At 38.7% G+C, this 17,041-nt stretch overlaps 1 protein-coding gene across 1 annotated transcript in view; it reads right to left on the bottom strand.

The window, feature by feature from the left end:
- The window catches only part of LOC138012455 (syndetin-like), a 41,259-nt gene extending 25,937 nt beyond the window's left edge, over nucleotides 1–15,322 (bottom strand). Inside the window, exons 1-13 of the mRNA XM_068859230.1 lie at nucleotides 15,198–15,322; nucleotides 14,971–15,033; nucleotides 12,254–12,298; nucleotides 12,031–12,099; nucleotides 10,694–10,765; nucleotides 8,238–8,291; nucleotides 7,060–7,130; nucleotides 5,662–5,779; nucleotides 5,241–5,276; nucleotides 3,845–3,927; nucleotides 3,086–3,128; nucleotides 2,614–2,793; nucleotides 935–997 (exon numbers count right to left, since the gene is read on the bottom strand). Of these exons, the coding sequence (XP_068715331.1) occupies nucleotides 935–997; nucleotides 2,614–2,793; nucleotides 3,086–3,128; nucleotides 3,845–3,927; nucleotides 5,241–5,276; nucleotides 5,662–5,779; nucleotides 7,060–7,130; nucleotides 8,238–8,291; nucleotides 10,694–10,765; nucleotides 12,031–12,099; nucleotides 12,254–12,298; nucleotides 14,971–15,033; nucleotides 15,198–15,239 (939 nt within the window). The 5' untranslated portion in view covers nucleotides 15,240–15,322. The remainder of the gene's footprint in view (nucleotides 1–934; nucleotides 998–2,613; nucleotides 2,794–3,085; nucleotides 3,129–3,844; nucleotides 3,928–5,240; nucleotides 5,277–5,661; nucleotides 5,780–7,059; nucleotides 7,131–8,237; nucleotides 8,292–10,693; nucleotides 10,766–12,030; nucleotides 12,100–12,253; nucleotides 12,299–14,970; nucleotides 15,034–15,197) is intronic.
- Between the last annotated feature and the right edge of the window lie 1,719 nt (nucleotides 15,323–17,041).

Here is a 17,041-nt window from a genome sequence, read left to right as displayed (position 1 = left end):
TCACTGTCTGTAAATAGTGTGTCAGGGCTAAACAGCAAGAGCTGTGTCACAGGGTCAACGGTTTACCGCCCTGGTCCCAGTTGTTCAAAAGGTGGGCAATGCTATCCGCAGGATAAATCACCATCCAGTGGATAAGTATTGCCAAACCAATTGCGCTATTTATCTGGTGGATAGCATTACTCCCTTTTGAATAACTGAGGCCTGACCTGAGAAGATTCGGAAGTACAAGCATTCGAAGAAGTGATTACAAAAGGAGCACAGTTATTTTAGTTATTCTAAGACTTTGAGCGTTGGTTCGTCCAGAGTTTGAACCCATAGGCTTTCGCATAGTGGTCTGATGTTCAAGAGTCTCAGAATGTTCTGCAACCGATTGAATCAGTTGGTTGGTGCTTCCGGCATTCAGTTTTCGGAATTGAGGGAATAGGAATATTTTTCTTTTCTCTCAACAGCAAAGTGAAAAAAAACAGAATACGGTATATTAAGAATGCGCATTCTTTAGGGATTCCAGTCTCTATGTTTGGCGCGAAACCGTGTGCAGCTCCCCAACTGGTTTTTTTTTTAAGAGTCAGTTCTTGCCTCAGTCTGTGGACATTGAGTAATGGATGCATGCTAAAGTTTCGAGAGGAGGAGCAACTATAGCCTTGCGGGTGTCCTCTGATCTCACACGCAAATAGTATCACGATTCGATGTACACTCAGCTTTCAAACATTGCCATTGCATTTCCTTCAAAGAAGAGAAAACTCGAGACAATAATTGGCTCGCAAAATAGGTGGAATATTATGAGGCGCGCTCGTAATTACCGATTTGAGATGACATTTAAGATCAACAGAATAAAGGAATATAGTTATCCAAAGGAAAACGATTTGTTGGGAGGACATCTTAATGCCAAAGCTAAAAGTAGCCCGGGGTACGACTTGCAACCACCTTCGTCTACCTTGCAGTATTCCTCAAAATGAAGATGTTGAAAACTGTCTTCTGGGGTTTCTGGCGAATACTCCTGTAAATAAAAGTGTTTCCATGAGTGAAGTCTACTGACACATTCTTACAACTGTGGCTAGTGATGGATATTTACCTCGCTGCTTCGCGGCTCCGGAAATATCCACTACTAGCCACCTGCACTGAGGTGAATAGTTGTTATAGTATACATTGCATGTAAAACAGTGAGATAATATAGCACAAAAAGGTCATTTAGGACTCATTTATTCCTGGAACGATCGCAATATTTTCGAGTAGCCAATCAGAATGCACCTTCAACGTTACCCACTGTTTTAGTACATGTATAGAGCGGTTTTCAATTGAGTGTCGAAAGTTATTAGCGAATTGCTTTGGTTTATGATTTCTTCACTCAGTGATTGGTTCAAAGTTCTCGCGCCACTTTTTCAACCAATCAGAAGTGAAACCAAAACCAATCGTGGCTCGCGCGTGCACATTTTCCCGCGCTTTGTGTTGGCTACGTGTAATTACTTCGAGTGTTGATTGGTTTACTGGATTGCCTCCGTCCTTTTTGATTGGCCAAAGTAATTACTTTGGTTTTGGTTTTACGACACTCGATTGAAACTCGCTCTATACTAACTGAACAGTTACTATCCAGACATAAAAAATATACTTCACGTTAAATTTTGACTAAGGTTTTTGGACACGCCTTTACTTGGATGCGCTTAGAGTGTGCATATTCACTATTGGATGAGAAACTACTAAATCTTTGCGTACTGTAGGTTGAAACTGTCGGATGGACACTAATCCACAGGATTAAGCTATTCTGTCTTTGAACAGGGGATAGGCCTTGGGGAACGTTTCTCTAAAGTCCCGAAACTTTACGGGTCACTTTCGGGTGGGGTGTCACAATTCCCTCTGTATCTCAAGAACGGAGAGGATTTAAGTCGTCAAACTTCACAATCATTTTGCTTTTTGTTACCTTGAAAACATGTTAAAAATAGGCTTTCCAAAACGAGAGGTTTACAGTTTCACAAACGGCTTTTCGGGACTTTCGAGAACCGGGCCCCTGCAGTTTATAATATACACTTAATGTAACTGGTCTCAAGGGAAACAGTAGTTTTGTTTTTCAGAGACTGATGTTTCCCGAGACGAAGACGAGGGAAACAAAACTAACTTGTTTTCCGAGGGACCAGACGCTAAGTGCTTTGTTACATCTTTTGACTTTCCCTTCAACAATCGCAGAAAAACATCCGGCGCGGGCAACAACTGCAGGTCGGTCGGGGTCGGGGTTCACTTGAATTTGATAAGGGACACGTGACCACGAAAAAACCAATCACAGCACCCGTTTGTTACGTGAAAGTCTATGTATAATAATATTGTTATATACCTAGACTTTCGCTCAACAAAACGAGCACTGTGATTGGTTGATTCTTGGTCAAGTGGCCCTGATCAAATTCAAATGTATCCCGCCGGGATACAATTCCGCAGTTGTTGCCCGCTCTGGATGTTTTGCCGCGATTGTTGCAGGAAAAGTCTAATATATAACAAAGCACTTAATGTCTGGTCCCTTGGGAAACTAGTTAGTTTTGTTTTCCCAAAGACAATTCAAAGCTGTCTTGCAGAGAACATTTTCTGAGGAGGAGCAAGCTTTGAAAATAAATTAAGAGCAAAACATACCTCAGTGTGCGTCAAAATAATGGAAAATGACTCATGATTGATAGCTGTCATGAAGTGGATGATTAGCTGATCCAAAGCTATTTCTGTCTTTCCAAGGTATCTGTAAGCTGTCAACAGCCGCTCATAATTGACAGGATTGAAGTTTTTACAAAGCTTTCCTAATGCCACGTCAAGTTGTTTCTACAAAAAAAACAATCATCAATCCCTCAATACCCTTAGGGCTATGTAACTGACAGCGCTTCTAAAACCAGATTCAATAATTGGACAAAAATTCATACATTTGTTTACATAATTATGATTAATTATACTGATTTATTGGTAAGGGTTTTGTCAGTTAGATAATGTGCAAGGGTCTGGAGTTGAAGCTATTTAGTTCCATCCTCGGTGACTTTAGCCCCTTATATTTACTGCTAATTCTTTTGATCAAAAAGCTAAATTTATTCTCTAAAGTGTTCTTAAATGTCACCCTCACCTCAATGTCGATCAGTGTCTCTTGGAGATTGGAACTCAGTTCACTATGAACATAAAACAATCAATAATTGTCAATTTTCAGGCCTATTTAGTAAACAATCAAGGAACTGTATTCCCGAAGATATCTGTAATTTTTCTTCTTCTGAATCTTCAATTTTTGACCACCATACATCACGCAGAATTCTCCCTAGTCAAATTAGTGGTTAAAATTATGTTCATTTCCTCTGATTTGTGTTGAAAGTTCACTATTTTGTCTTTCTTTTGTGTCAATATGCAAATTTATTGTGGTAGCACAGGAGTCCAATTTGTGCTCTAAAAGAACTTGTGATGTATCCGTTTGGGATGCATCCTTTTGGGAATTAGGGACGGCACAGTGGTGAGAGCACTCGCCTCCCACCAATGTGGCCTGGGGTTTGATTCCCACACTTGGCGTCAAAAAAATTACGTGGGTTGAGTTTGTTTGTTCTACATGTATAATCTGCAACAAGAGGTTATTCTCTGGGTACTCCGATTTTCCCCTCTCCTCAAAAACCAACATTTTATTTGATTTGCATTAATTTGTTGATTTCAGTTTACAGTGTCCCCAATTAGTGCTACAGCGCTAGAAGACTAGACACTTGAATAAAGTTCCTTTCCTTTCCTTTATCAAACCATCAAGCCCAGTGTCGAAGGCAGTCAGCATAACACTTCAGTTAATGCTTTTTCATTAGTGCTTCTGAGATGCACCACACATTGGGGTTGACAAATTAGTCTCTAGTACCTTATACAGCTGTAATGCTTAAATGCTTGTGCAGCTTTCTCGCACTCCAAGCACAAGTTAATAGCACCAGGGTAATCTTCTTCCTGTTGAGAAGAAATATAAAAAAAGTATTTCATATCTAATGTTTAAAAAACGAGCAGCAGTGTTTTACTGGGTTTAAGAAAGTTAATACAAGGCGAAGCAAAGTGCTTTTAGACCCAATAAAACACGTGCAGCAAGTTCTTTGAACAGCTTAAAAAACAATCCACAAAAAGCATGTCCCTCTGGAGTCCAAACAAAGGTTCAAATTGCGAGAGGAGAACATTACAATACAGGAGGAGCTCAGGAGTCAATGGGTTAACAACCTCTACATCCACTCAAAAACTCCCCTTTAAGGACGGTGCCTATACTAATTCAAAGGTATTTTTGAGCAGTTTTATGAATTTGCTGCAAAAGCAGATCTCAACAAGTGCTATTAAAATCCAAAAAGAAAATTGGGGGTAACCACGCATTTTTCAAAGATAACTAATCAACAATATTAGCAAAAAGCTTTAAAATACAAAGAAATGTATGGTGTTCCTTTCCAAATTAAAGCTTAATTTTCTCTTGGTTACCCCCAATTTTCTCTTTGGATAGCAAGAGCACTTGCTAAGTTCTGCTTTCTTTGCATAAATTTAAACCGCGCGAAAATATCCCTGCATTAGTAAGCACTATTAATAGGAAATCCGAGTATCTAGAGATGCACAGAATGCATGCGCAATTATAACAATAGTAGGCACCGTCCTTAACACATTGACTTCTAGGAGTGAGACTTTATAGGGTTTACTCTATCTGACACCAGACGATTTTTAAACATCAGTGGGGAAGGGGGGGGGGGGGGGGTATCAAACACTAAAATGACATACATGTATGAACGTGTAAGTCTATAATGCTGCATTCACACATGACATGCACAAGTTTTAATCAAGAGAGTTTTTTCCTTGACTCAGCTCTCCAGGGCACACAGGTCAGTTTTGAACCCAAGTAAAAGTAAAATTAATGAATTTTCGATCATAGTGGGTCTTTAACCAAGGCAAGCTAATAATTCACCAAATTAAATACCACAAAATTAATGTATTCTGCTTTACAATGCAAGATGATATCGACATTGGTATGTATTGACTTACCCCAGACCTAAGCTAATAATAGGACTGTGTACAGTATGAAAATTACAGAATTACCATTCCCTATAAATGATATTAAATTGTTGTGGCAACTAATACTTATAATCACATACTCATTCTATAACACAGATTGGCTATTGTAAGTACCCACACACATCTCCTGAGAACGTACAACATGTAGTATGCATCACTTTCCTTTTTGTAAGGCTAAATAAAAAGACGAATGGTTGATATTCAGTTGAGGTAAGGCTCACCTCGAGCATTTCCTTGAGTCTGATATCTGTCCTTTGCTACAAAATATGATGAAGATTAACAAATATTTTTTAATATTGAAATTCCTGACTACTTGCATGCCAAGATTATTATCACTCTTTCAATAAAGTTAATTGCATTCTTCAACAGCATCCACGCCCATTAAAAACCCTGTTAAAAAGGAGGACGTCCATGACAAGATGTTCATTTGTTGTTTAGTACAGTATGTTACCAAAATTGATACTGATGGAATCTCTTCAGTCCAATACCAGGGGGAACCCTTTTGGAGTGACATGATAAATACTGACAACAAACATTGTTTGCACCTACAGGGTTTGTCTATAAAAAGTGTGGTAATGTAGACGTCTGCGGTTTGTGTCATGCTGTAGCCCATGCTCATGCCCTGTGATGCTATATTCTTACCAGTGTTTTAATTGTCCTAAGTGAGTCCAGAACAATTAAGAGATGTTGCTTCTTGCGATGCTTGGCTAAAATTCCTAACCCCCCAACAGACACCCCTCTCTTGGCGCGATCTAGCTGTCTGCAATGACAAGCAAAATGTAAACCCAAGCGTCACTTGTGTCCAAGAGTGCAAGCAAAGAGGTCCATGCTCAATTTTGGTTGTAAACCTGACAGACTTAGTGTTCTCATACAGCTGTAAGTCATTTTCATTTGTAAGAATTAGAGAGCCTTTCAAGTGACCTTGAAAAAGTTTTCACTACGTATTTGGTTTGGCAAGATTAAAGCAAAGCTACTCCTTATTTTCCCCAGGGAAACTCCTAATATGGGCAGTACACAGTTCGATTGCCACATCACATTCCTGCATTTCAAATGGCGTGTAAGTAAAACTTTCCTGAAAGTTCCATGGAGAGATAACATGGTTTGCAAGCGCGTTTGTTTTTGTTTAATAAGTCATTAATTGAATGTTCTGCATTTTTGTTTACGTTCTGTTTTTACGTGTATTTTTCAAGATCATATGAAAGTCGCGCTTAGACTAACGACTACAATACATAACTTATATTATGCATTTGTGCTATTTTCAAGTTAGAGTTTTGGATATTGTTTATGATAATCATTACATCTACCTTGGGAGTAGATATTGAAAACACTTTGTGGTGTTCTGCATTGCCTGTTAGTACTTTCAGATGTCCAGTATGACATGTACATGTAGTGAAACTTGAGTGTTTAACTTCAGACTGTACAGTCATGTACAGTTTTAGTTTGAAAAATGTGAGGTTACCCCTAATTTTCTTTTTGGATTTCAATAACACTTGTTAAGATATACCTTTCCTGCATAATCACAATTCGGGGCAAAAATACCTTTGAATTAGTAGGCACCGTCCTTAATTACTTCTTTGGCCATGTTAAGCACCTCAGACCAGAAACAAGGCATCCCGCTTGTGACGTTAAAGTTGAGAAGAGGGGTAAGAGGCCACTTGGTGGCATAAATTAATCAAAATTAGCAAGCATTGCATTACTGGCAGTCCTGGACATACTAGGGACCTTGAGATCTACAACAGGAACGTCAACAAAAACCTTGTCAAGCAAAAAAAAAAATTGTCGCTATGTGCTAACATTGTTCTCAGAGCTCGAGATTTGGTCATCTTACATTGTAGAATTGCAGGGAACTGAAAAGAAATGTACATGACTGTACAAATTTTCACACCACACATGCAGAGCGATTGTTTTGCTCATTAATAGCCATTTTGGTGGCATTCTCCTTGACGTCTTAATGTTGTAGAATCTTAAGGCCCCTAATGTATCTGCAAGGCCAATCAAATGAGCGTCATAATGTCAGTCGTAGAGGTAACGAAAAATTACCTTCTCCCACGGTCACAAATTGATGATGCAGTATGCAGTGACTCCTGTAAGTCCATCACCCTTTGCAGTTCCTGAAAGATGCCACAAATTTACAAAAGGGGGTCCCCTCAACTAAATTGTCACTTGCTGAACATTCATATCTTTCATCACTTAAAACTTACTGAATATCACTATCACTTTTTGGTCACCACTGTAAAATCCACTTGATGACCGAAAATAGATTGCAATCTTGTCCTTTGGAGTGCATGAGCCGGCATATGGAGTTGAGTGAGGAAATGGTGTGCTTAAGCGTGACACCTCATCAGGGAGTCAGGGTGGCTTAGTGGTTATCTATCGGGCCTCCCACCACTGCGAGCCGGGGTTCAATTCTGGCCTTGGCCAGCATGTGGGCTGAGTTTCAGTCGATCTCAACCTGACTCGAGGGCTTTTCTCCGGGTACTCCAGTTTTCCTCCCTCATCAAAATCGACTCACAGCTAATTGACATCTAGCTGTGGTGCTGTGCTCCGACATCAAACATGGACTGTATAGCGGCAGCCAGAGGCACCTTTGTATGCTTTCAGCCCGATGTCGTGAGCCGCGCCCTTCGCAATTCAGTCTTCGACTGCAAGTAAGGGTGATTAGCACTAGCAATATTTATTATTATTTATTATTATTATGAGACACACCAGAGAGACAGTCCATTCATGATGGACCACTCAATTGGTTAAGAGATAGATGTTACACTGTACCTTACTATAGGAAATTAACGCTTCATGAAATTAACGTGAATTGTTAAAATTCACATTAATTTAAGTTGGGCTAATTAGGTGAGCATTATTTTCTGCTACGTTAATTATGTAAGTGCATCTGCATTAATTTCTGTGCTCTTAATTTCCATTATTTTAACCCTAATTTTGAAAACTATTTAGACATTCATGACACCTAAAAAACAATAAAATACAGTGTATCAGATCAAGTTGGTGATCAACTTGGATGATCATGATCTACATAATTGGTGCCACTGATGATGTAAAAAAAACCAAGAAATAACTATAGTTTTCATAAATACTTTCATGTATTTGAGATTAAAAGAATGGTTCTCTTGTAAGAGGCAACCTAGGGCAGTCCTTCTTTCCCCACGTGATAAGATTGTCCATTTCTGCATTATCCCACAGTTGTATTTCCCAGGTACCCTTACCTGAACAAACTGGTTGTGATTATCAAGAACTTTCGTGTATAATGTCTTTGATACCTGTAAATGCAAGTTTGACAATGAAACAAGTTGTTACAGCAATACCTTTGTTTATCTTAATTTCTTTTACAGCTTTACTGAAATAAGTCACAAAACAATCCTGTCTAATGATGCTTTCAAACATCAGTTTCAATATATAGGCATACTGGTATTGGTTTACACACTAGGAATACTAAGGTAAAGGTAAATGGTAAAGGTGAAGGTCCTCCTTTTTAATTAGTTACTGATAAACTTGTGACCCTCAGTGTGCACCTTTTACCCCCCCTCCCCCCCCCCTGTCCATTAATGCTCTATTTTATAGGTATTCACAGCTACAGCTACATGGATTACAGGAAAGTCGAAAAAGAGATCGATGGAATGAGATGGGGATTGATCTGGCGACCTGCAGCTCAGATTTAGCTGCACACTAAATTAAACCCACTGATGAGCTATGCCTGTCTTATACTGGTATGAAAAAGATGTATATACATGTACCAACTTGAAGAAATTTGTCTGACAGAGAGATTGACATGCAGTAAGACTCACAGAAAGACCAACAGAAGGACAGAAAGAATGATGGACCTGATCCAACCAATGGATGGAAAGAAAGAGATTCAGGCTGACACACAGATAAAGTGATGGACAGTCATATAAACAGAAAGTCCAACAGACAATTACCATGATGCATGACTAGATGGGCACACATACCTACTAGGCAGACTGAAAGAATTGGACCGACAGACAAATGCACCAATCAATGGACAGACAAACTGGTGAATGGACAAATGGATGGACAGACATGCATTCAGTCTGACAACTGGACCAATGGATAAAAAGACATACAGACCATTAGCCTGATTAATACAAAGAGTGACTGATTGACCAACCCAAAAAGGATAAAATTATCTGCCAACCTTTCATTTCGATCCATACCTGTGACAGATGTGTCCAGAAATACCCCTACATGTAATCATAGATGCACACAGATTTCAGTAAGCATCACAAAGTGTTCCTGAGCTCTTCCCCCCAACTTCAACATCACTACATCACTCGTGTCACGGAATACAGACAATTAACACCACAAAGTGTCCCCCAAATGCTGCTCTTTAGTATATAAAGATTAACTGCTGCATTTACCCTATTGCCAAAAAAAACCACTACCCATTTACCTTTACCTTATTCTAGAAATACATGTGGTAGCAAAGGCTTTGACTCGAACGATCACTTAAAATTTGTGTTGGCGGATGTCCAAATTGGGTGTGCATTTAATTAGATGTATTTCTGGACATGTTAAAAGTAACCTGTACTTAATAACATCAGAAACCCATAAGGGTTGAAACGTGTAACACAAGTTCACAGCTTCCGAATATTCAGTGCGAACTGATTGGTTGAATGTTTCAGTGCTAAGTACTATATTTGGAAACCCCTTGCTCTTGTTGTTCCAAATATGGTACTTAGCAAATTGAATATTCAGAAGCTTGTTTCCCAGCACACAAGGGGCCGTTACACGTTTCAACCCTTATGGGTTTCTGATAATATTATTTAACTGATTACAGAAGGGGCGTAAATACATGTTATTAATTTGATGGTTTAACATACACGCAGATGTTTTGCGAGTTGCGTAGTATTTTTCCGAGCTCTGCAGGCAAAATGGCGTGATCGTGGAATAACAAATACATCTTATCTGATAGTTTAACATTATAATACGCATAGATAGTTTGCAAGTTGTGTATAGTATTCATACAAGCAATGAGCTGACTGTTTGCACAAACAACCATGCCAAGCCGGGAAATGACGTCATCAATATCCTCACTAGTGAGGATATAGAAAATACATGTACGCCACTCGAGTCCCAGATGTTAAGTTTTGTATGAATTTTGTGTGTGGTGTATTTTCCCGTGAAACAATCAGGACTGTCTACATAATAAAGAATGATTTTACTATGTCTACTGTCAGACGATTTTACTCACAATGAGGGTTGCTTCAGGGATGAACATTTGAATTAACGCTTTAATCCCTAAGGGGGCCCCTTGGTAGGTAAAATGGTTTGTACTGGATTTTGTCTACAAGCTTCAGGGAGTATTCAAAGAATTTTTAGTTTTAAGGTTTCCCCAATAGTCAAATTTAGGCTCAATTTTTTAAATGTCTCTTTAACTTAGTATGACGCAATCTTGACAATTTTCACCCAAGCAAACATTCAAGGAGTTTTCAAGCAGTTTTCCACAAAAGTCTTTTTTTCCAAGGGCTTTTCAAGCGCTCTTGAAGTCCAAATTTAAATTCAAGGACTTCAAGTAGTAGCATGAAGCCTGCGTAAAATCGTCTGGCTTTAGACAAAGTAAAATCTCTAAGTGGCCAAATACATGTATCATCCTTTAAAATATTAATAATTTGAAATTAATTATTAAATTTTATTAGCATCTTACTGCTTGAAGCTGTCTCCGAAGGCTGTCGCGATACTCATCAAGTTCATCAAGGTCAAGAGCTTCTGGAAGTTGCTATTTTAAACAAGACATGCAAATCTTAACTTAACAATTCAATGTACACGTATCATATTTCAGAAACCAAGGTTGTATTTGCTGCATTATTATGTAAACACCGGGTCTTGAAGGAGGTACAGTGTAACTGGGCACCCTATTAAGGGCATATTTACACAATGTGATTTTTGGCGCATGTGAAAAACTTAACAACAGGTCTACAACATAACTTACGATTTTTCGCAGAGTTTTAAAACATGTTTTAAAATTCTACATTTTTTCGGACATACACAACAATCGTGAAGGAACTGTAGGACTGATACAGTATCAAGCTTGTCGCATGTGTCAAAATTGTACATGTACCATGTAAATCTCAGGCCCTAAAGAAGACAAGGTTAGCAAGAAAGTACTCTATCACCAAACACACCTGTAGAAGACCATGGTGTGGATGTGGAGTAGAACCTTGTAGAATAATAATACACAGGCAAACTCATACATGTACTGTAAGTTCAGAAAATCCATCTCAGCCTAATGAAAATGTTCTGCTTGCTTAAACCAAGGAGGCAAAGCACGACACAAATGTTGGGATGCCCCACTTTAACCCTCTTTAGCTGTGCCTTGTGGAGCCATTATATGACAGTGACATAAGGGCAAATTACATGTACATTTGCACCATACTGACAAAAAGAATCAGCTAGTATCATTTACATAAAAAATTAATGAGTACTCTCTTACAGTACACCTTTTTCAAAAATAATCAGACTTTCTTTAGCTCAAAAGTAGGCTTCTTTTGGTCACTCACTTTCACATGATTGAGCCATTGTGCAGGGTTTTTGATAGCTTTTCAAAGTCCCGGATGTGACAATGAAAGTACTGGACATAGTTATTTTCTGTTGTAAGATTTGCAATTGCCTTGGGCAGAGACCCTCAAGGAGGTCTGGGTCCCCTATAAATTACATGAAACTCTGCATTCTTTAGATTGCAGAAAAAAATTTAAAGAAAACGAAACTAATCGCGTGAATGGAAAAAATGCCAAAATATTTATTATAATAATTTCTTCCGTTTAGTACGCAAAATGTTAATAAGGCAAAGGATTGATTGCGCATGATTGTCTTAAAAGAAGCCAACAAATCTACCAATATTGTACCAGATGTGAAGTTCTGGTTAATAACAACCCAACAAAACGTCTGGACTCCAGCCGTAAACGAAAGCCCTGATTCCTCTGGGTAATTTCAAAAGAATGTTAGCCATGTAATGCCCACCTCTGTGTTTGTGACAGTACTTACATGAAGTTCATGATCACTTGAATCAAATGAAGAACCACTAAAATAAATATCCTTTATTTCTCCAAGAACCTAAAAGAGCACAGTTTGATAAATTTAATAACGACACAAATACAAAATTTTGGAAGTTGAATTGATAATTAGTAGAAATCAGTGACGAACAAAAAACAGAATGACAGAAATTAATTTAAAGCAAAATTTGCAAATTGATGCCCTTCAAACTAACCTCCTCATCTGAACGTGGGTCCTCTTGGAATTCCTGAACATCATCCTAAAATAGGGTTATGGTTATGGTCTAGGATTTATATAATTTATATGTATTGCACATAACAAAAAGCTTCATGACGGTTTACAGTTCTCAAAACCTCTAGGTTGAGATCAGAAGTCGGCCTGTAAGGTGCCTCTGGCTGCTCAGTCCAATTTTATTATTTTAATCTCGTCCACCCACCCAGCCCACACACGTATGTGAAGGGAGGACTGAGACCACTAGCGAGTGCTAATATTTTCCAATAATACTAAGACATTAATTTTATTGCAGTTTCAGTTATTTCAGAGCTACAGCTCGTTTAACCATGTAGTTTTCTCTCCCTTTAGCACACACACAAAAAAATAGTCATTCTCAAGACTGTCACAGTCCTTTACGATTCCTGGGGATCCAGATAAGATACTGCTGCCTATATAGTTGGTTGTGCATCAGATTACAGTGTGGAAAGAGGTGGCTTCAAGTTCTTGCTGCACTAAAACTCATTGGAAGGTCTTAAAATATCTGAGGAAGATTAGTGCTGCTCTTGTGATAACATCTTGAAAATGGTTTACTAGTTTGATAGACCAAGTCCTCTCAGATAAGGACCACACACCATTGACCCCATCAGCACTGTCTTGAAATTCTCCCACATAATCTGGGAGACTCCAGATTTCGGACCAAATCTCCTGACCTCAAGATTACCATCTGAAATCTCCTGATTAATCCCCGAATTTTGTCATTTCTATTAAGAATCGACTTTCACAACAATAAAGTTTCAAATAATTTGTGTTTCTTGAGTTAATTTTTTAACATTTCATTTGATAATGACAAAAATTTGAATGTTTATTTTCCTCATAAACTCTTGCAAGTGTATTGACTGATTGTAATTTGAGCAATAATGCTCACGTGATTAGTCTGATATAAACCAATCAAATCAAATGTTGCAATGCCAATGACATCGTTTACGCATTTTTTGACTTTTCCCTGGCTTGTGGGATGGTGACTACTTTCTTTTTGTGTAAAAGACAATATGATGTCATCAGAAATGATTTAACAAGTGTGATATGATGCCATCTATCATTCCATCCCTATCACTTTTCAATATTTGACAAGTTTGGGAGTTGACAGCCCTGCACCATTTGTTCCCACGCACTCCTCAAAAAGAGCCCAGAGAAACGTTTGTGGCTGTGTGGTCTGTCACAATTTCTATACCAAGGGCTTGGTAATGTACCAGTTGTACAGTATAGGGGCATCTAGGACTCTGATCTTTCAGATGTCCTTCTTCCTTTTGCCAAGCAACTACTGTAGTATTGTATGTGCATTTTTTGCCTTATCAGCATAAGCCCTTTTTTTTCTAATCTATCAGTCAAAAAATTAGTAGCACTTGAATACTGAAAGTGCATTACATAATGAACTGTCTCAGAAACTTTACCTGATAACTAATGAGTCACGCTTTGAAAATTCAATATTTTACAAAGAATGTATAGGCTCAGTGCTTTTGCCACCCAAGAATTTATCATTATCATATGGCCTGTAGGGCCGTGCGCTTTTACTGTAAAACTATCGGGAAAATGGCTGTATGAGTGCCATATGCACATACTGCTCAGCGCAATGCAATTTTAGAGGATTTCGTCGCTTTTTAAAATCCAAGTTATTTACAGCCAGAAAAGGAAATGCAAACAATTTTCTGTGCAAATTTTTGTTACTTGTTTTGTCCAAACTTCATATTCTGAGTGCTCAATTGAATATTGTAAAGAGCCCATAATGATAAAATGCTTATTGACTGAGTTAAGGTCGGGCCGGACAGGAAAATATTTGGCCCTCGGTCATGGAGCACGGACCTCACTGCGCTCAGTCCATACACCATGAATTCAGGCCAAATATTTTCCCGTCCGGCCCTCCCACTCAGTCAATAAGTTCATAGTTTTTGATGGCTAATAAGTAGCTCCTTATCAAAATTGGAAATTTAACTATGTTTAACAGATTCTTTTAAGTTTTGAAGCGAATTTGTAAATAGCAAGATGCCTTCTCTCAGCTAACTCATATGTTAATGAGACAAAATGTAAACAGTGATAACAGCAGAGATTTATAGGCAGCATCAAAGAGCAGCTACATTATTTAGAACAAAATAATAAGCAGTAAACTTTGCGCTTTTACTTCGTGTAGAAGACTCACATGACGTAAAACAATAGAACAAAAATCGTGAAACAATACCCATTCAGAATTTCAAATCCCTAAAGATCCCTAAAGCTTTTGTTACGTCATGTGTGTCTTCTACACGAAGTAAAAGCCACACTTTGTTATGCACAATATCCACAGTGTGCGCATGCAACTGCTCCTCTGTTTGTTTCCTCTGATAATAAAGTAACTAATTCATGGATTTTCTTCTAGCTCAAAATAGTCGAGTGGGCTGAAACCAAATTTACAGTTCTACGGAAAGATTTTGAAATTTGTCAAAATAGAATTTTGACAACAGAACACTGAACAATTTTATAAGAATCATCAATAACATAACCATTTGCAATTCTGTTACGCACTACAGGAAGCTTTTGCAATGTTTTTCACATTAAGATATTTAAACTACAGCTTAATTAAAAGTTATATGGTTAAATATTGGTACAGTGCATGTACATGAATAGGAAACAATATTGTTTTCCTGAACTGTACGTAGGAGATCCATTAAAGATGTACCTACGAACCTTGTAAACAACTTCTGAAAGGTTTTCTGAGGGTTCTGTCTCCAAGGAGTCCTTCTGCAAACGCTGTTAACAAGAAACCAAAGAGAAATTTTCCATTCAAGGCGATCAGCTGGAACTTTGTGATATCGAGTGAAAATAATTGGGCATACTCTGACATCATCAACGAGTGCTCAAAGCTGATATTTTTTTTGAAAGATATTCCCCTAAACACAGCACGAAGAACTTACGTCTAACCCAAGAAAAGTTCTAAACCGGTTACGAAAGGCCATAAAGATCAAATCTTGTGAAAGGGAGTAGAAATCGTTGATTATTTTTCATAGCGTTCATGCAATGATGGCAACCAGCCTTTATTTGGAACTCCGCTGACCAATTCAATACTTGAGTGTCAGCCCGTCCTGAGGGATAAGGGGTGGGGAGAGGAGGCCGTTAGGGTCGGAGCACTACATAACCCGACCACCCACACAACCATAATCAGCTATACATCTACATTAGGTAGCAAAGCACATTGCTCTCAGCAGCCATACATAGCACCGCACAACCCTAAACAGTCCACAACACAGCCAAACATACTGTAGGCCCTAAGCAACGAAATAAAGCCCAAAATAGACATACAGAGCAGAAAAAGCCCTAAATAACTATACATGGCCACACAGCCAAGCGGTTTTTTTGCACATCACAAATCTGTGACAGTTAAGCTTTCGATCCATACTAATTCGCCTATAAGGCGACTTGTATTTCCGAGTTTTTTAGCCTTCGGGAGTTTTCTTCGGAAGCAATCATCAAAAATGGCCAATTTTTAGGCCTTAACGATTTGAAAAAAATACCTATTATAAGAGAAATAAAACTTTTATTAAAAGTGTCTAAAATCACGATTTTTGGCCAAACGTTAAAGGGAATCCCCTTTGCAAATCTTCCAAACTACATATTTTTTAGGCAAAGTTCCGAAGGCTCATCATCATAGCAGCCTGTCGTGGGGGACAATGGCTGTCTCATTTGGGTCTGATCAGATTCCTCCACACAGCTCTGTCCTTAGCCTTCTGCTGCCAGGAACTCCTGTCTATGTCCAGCTTCTCCAGGTTTCTTTTTACAGTGTTTTTAAATCTGAGTCTTGGTCTACCCTGATTGCGTTTGCCCTCGCATAACTGTGAGTAGAGTAGCTGCCGAGGGAGACGCTGGTGGTCCATCCTCTCAACATGTCCGAGCCATCTCAGGTTCATCTGTATTAGCATGTCCTCCATTGATGGTAGACCAGCTCGTTTCAACACTTCTATGTTGGTTGTCTTGTCTTTCCATGAGATGTTCATTATGGCTCAAAGGTGTCTCATCATGTGCGCGTGGAGTTTCTTCACCTGCACTCTGTAGACAGTGCAAGTTTCAGCACCGCACAATAGAGTAGCCAGTACTGTCGCTCTGTACACTTTGCATTTCACACGGATAGACACATGTTGATTGTTCCACAGTCTCTCCCTCACGTTTCCAAACACAGCACTCGCTCTTCCCATTCTGAGAGATAGTTCATCCTCCAACCTCGTATTCTCTGAAACAATACTCCCTAGGTACTTGAAAGTCTTGCACTTGACTAGTGGCTCTGTACCAATGCTGATCTCTTCTGATAGTGATGTTGATAATTGGAACTAAGAGCCTAGGAAATAAAGGTGGCCTAATAGCCTAATTGGCATGCACCAAAAGCTTAACTAACATAGGGGGGACCCTTAGCAAATGTTCAAAAAGAGTTGCGATTTTAGGAAAGTTTTCTACGGTATTAAACAACTATGACATACAAAATCGCGTAGTAGGTAAGGATCATAGATTTGTGCTGGCAAAAAACAGCTTGAAAAAATCTACTGTAAGAGAACTAAAAATTCTTCAAAAAGACGAAGGGAAACCCCTAGAATAATCTTCGATTTTTAGCCAAATTTCTTGTTGCTTAATTGCTATAGATCGCAATTTCAACTATCCCAGAATTGTGCCATGCAAAAAGGCGCTTGAAAAAAGACCTATTACAAGACACAAACCACTGTTACCAAATGTGTCAAAAATTGCTATTTTCGGCCACATCGCAAAGGCGGGA

This window comes from Montipora foliosa, chromosome 8 (genome assembly GCF_036669935.1).
Source record: "Montipora foliosa isolate CH-2021 chromosome 8, ASM3666993v2, whole genome shotgun sequence".
Classification (NCBI taxonomy): Eukaryota; Metazoa; Cnidaria; class Anthozoa; order Scleractinia; family Acroporidae; genus Montipora; species Montipora foliosa.
Note: the sequence above shows the minus strand (reverse complement) of the source record. Positions and strands in the feature narration are given on the sequence as shown.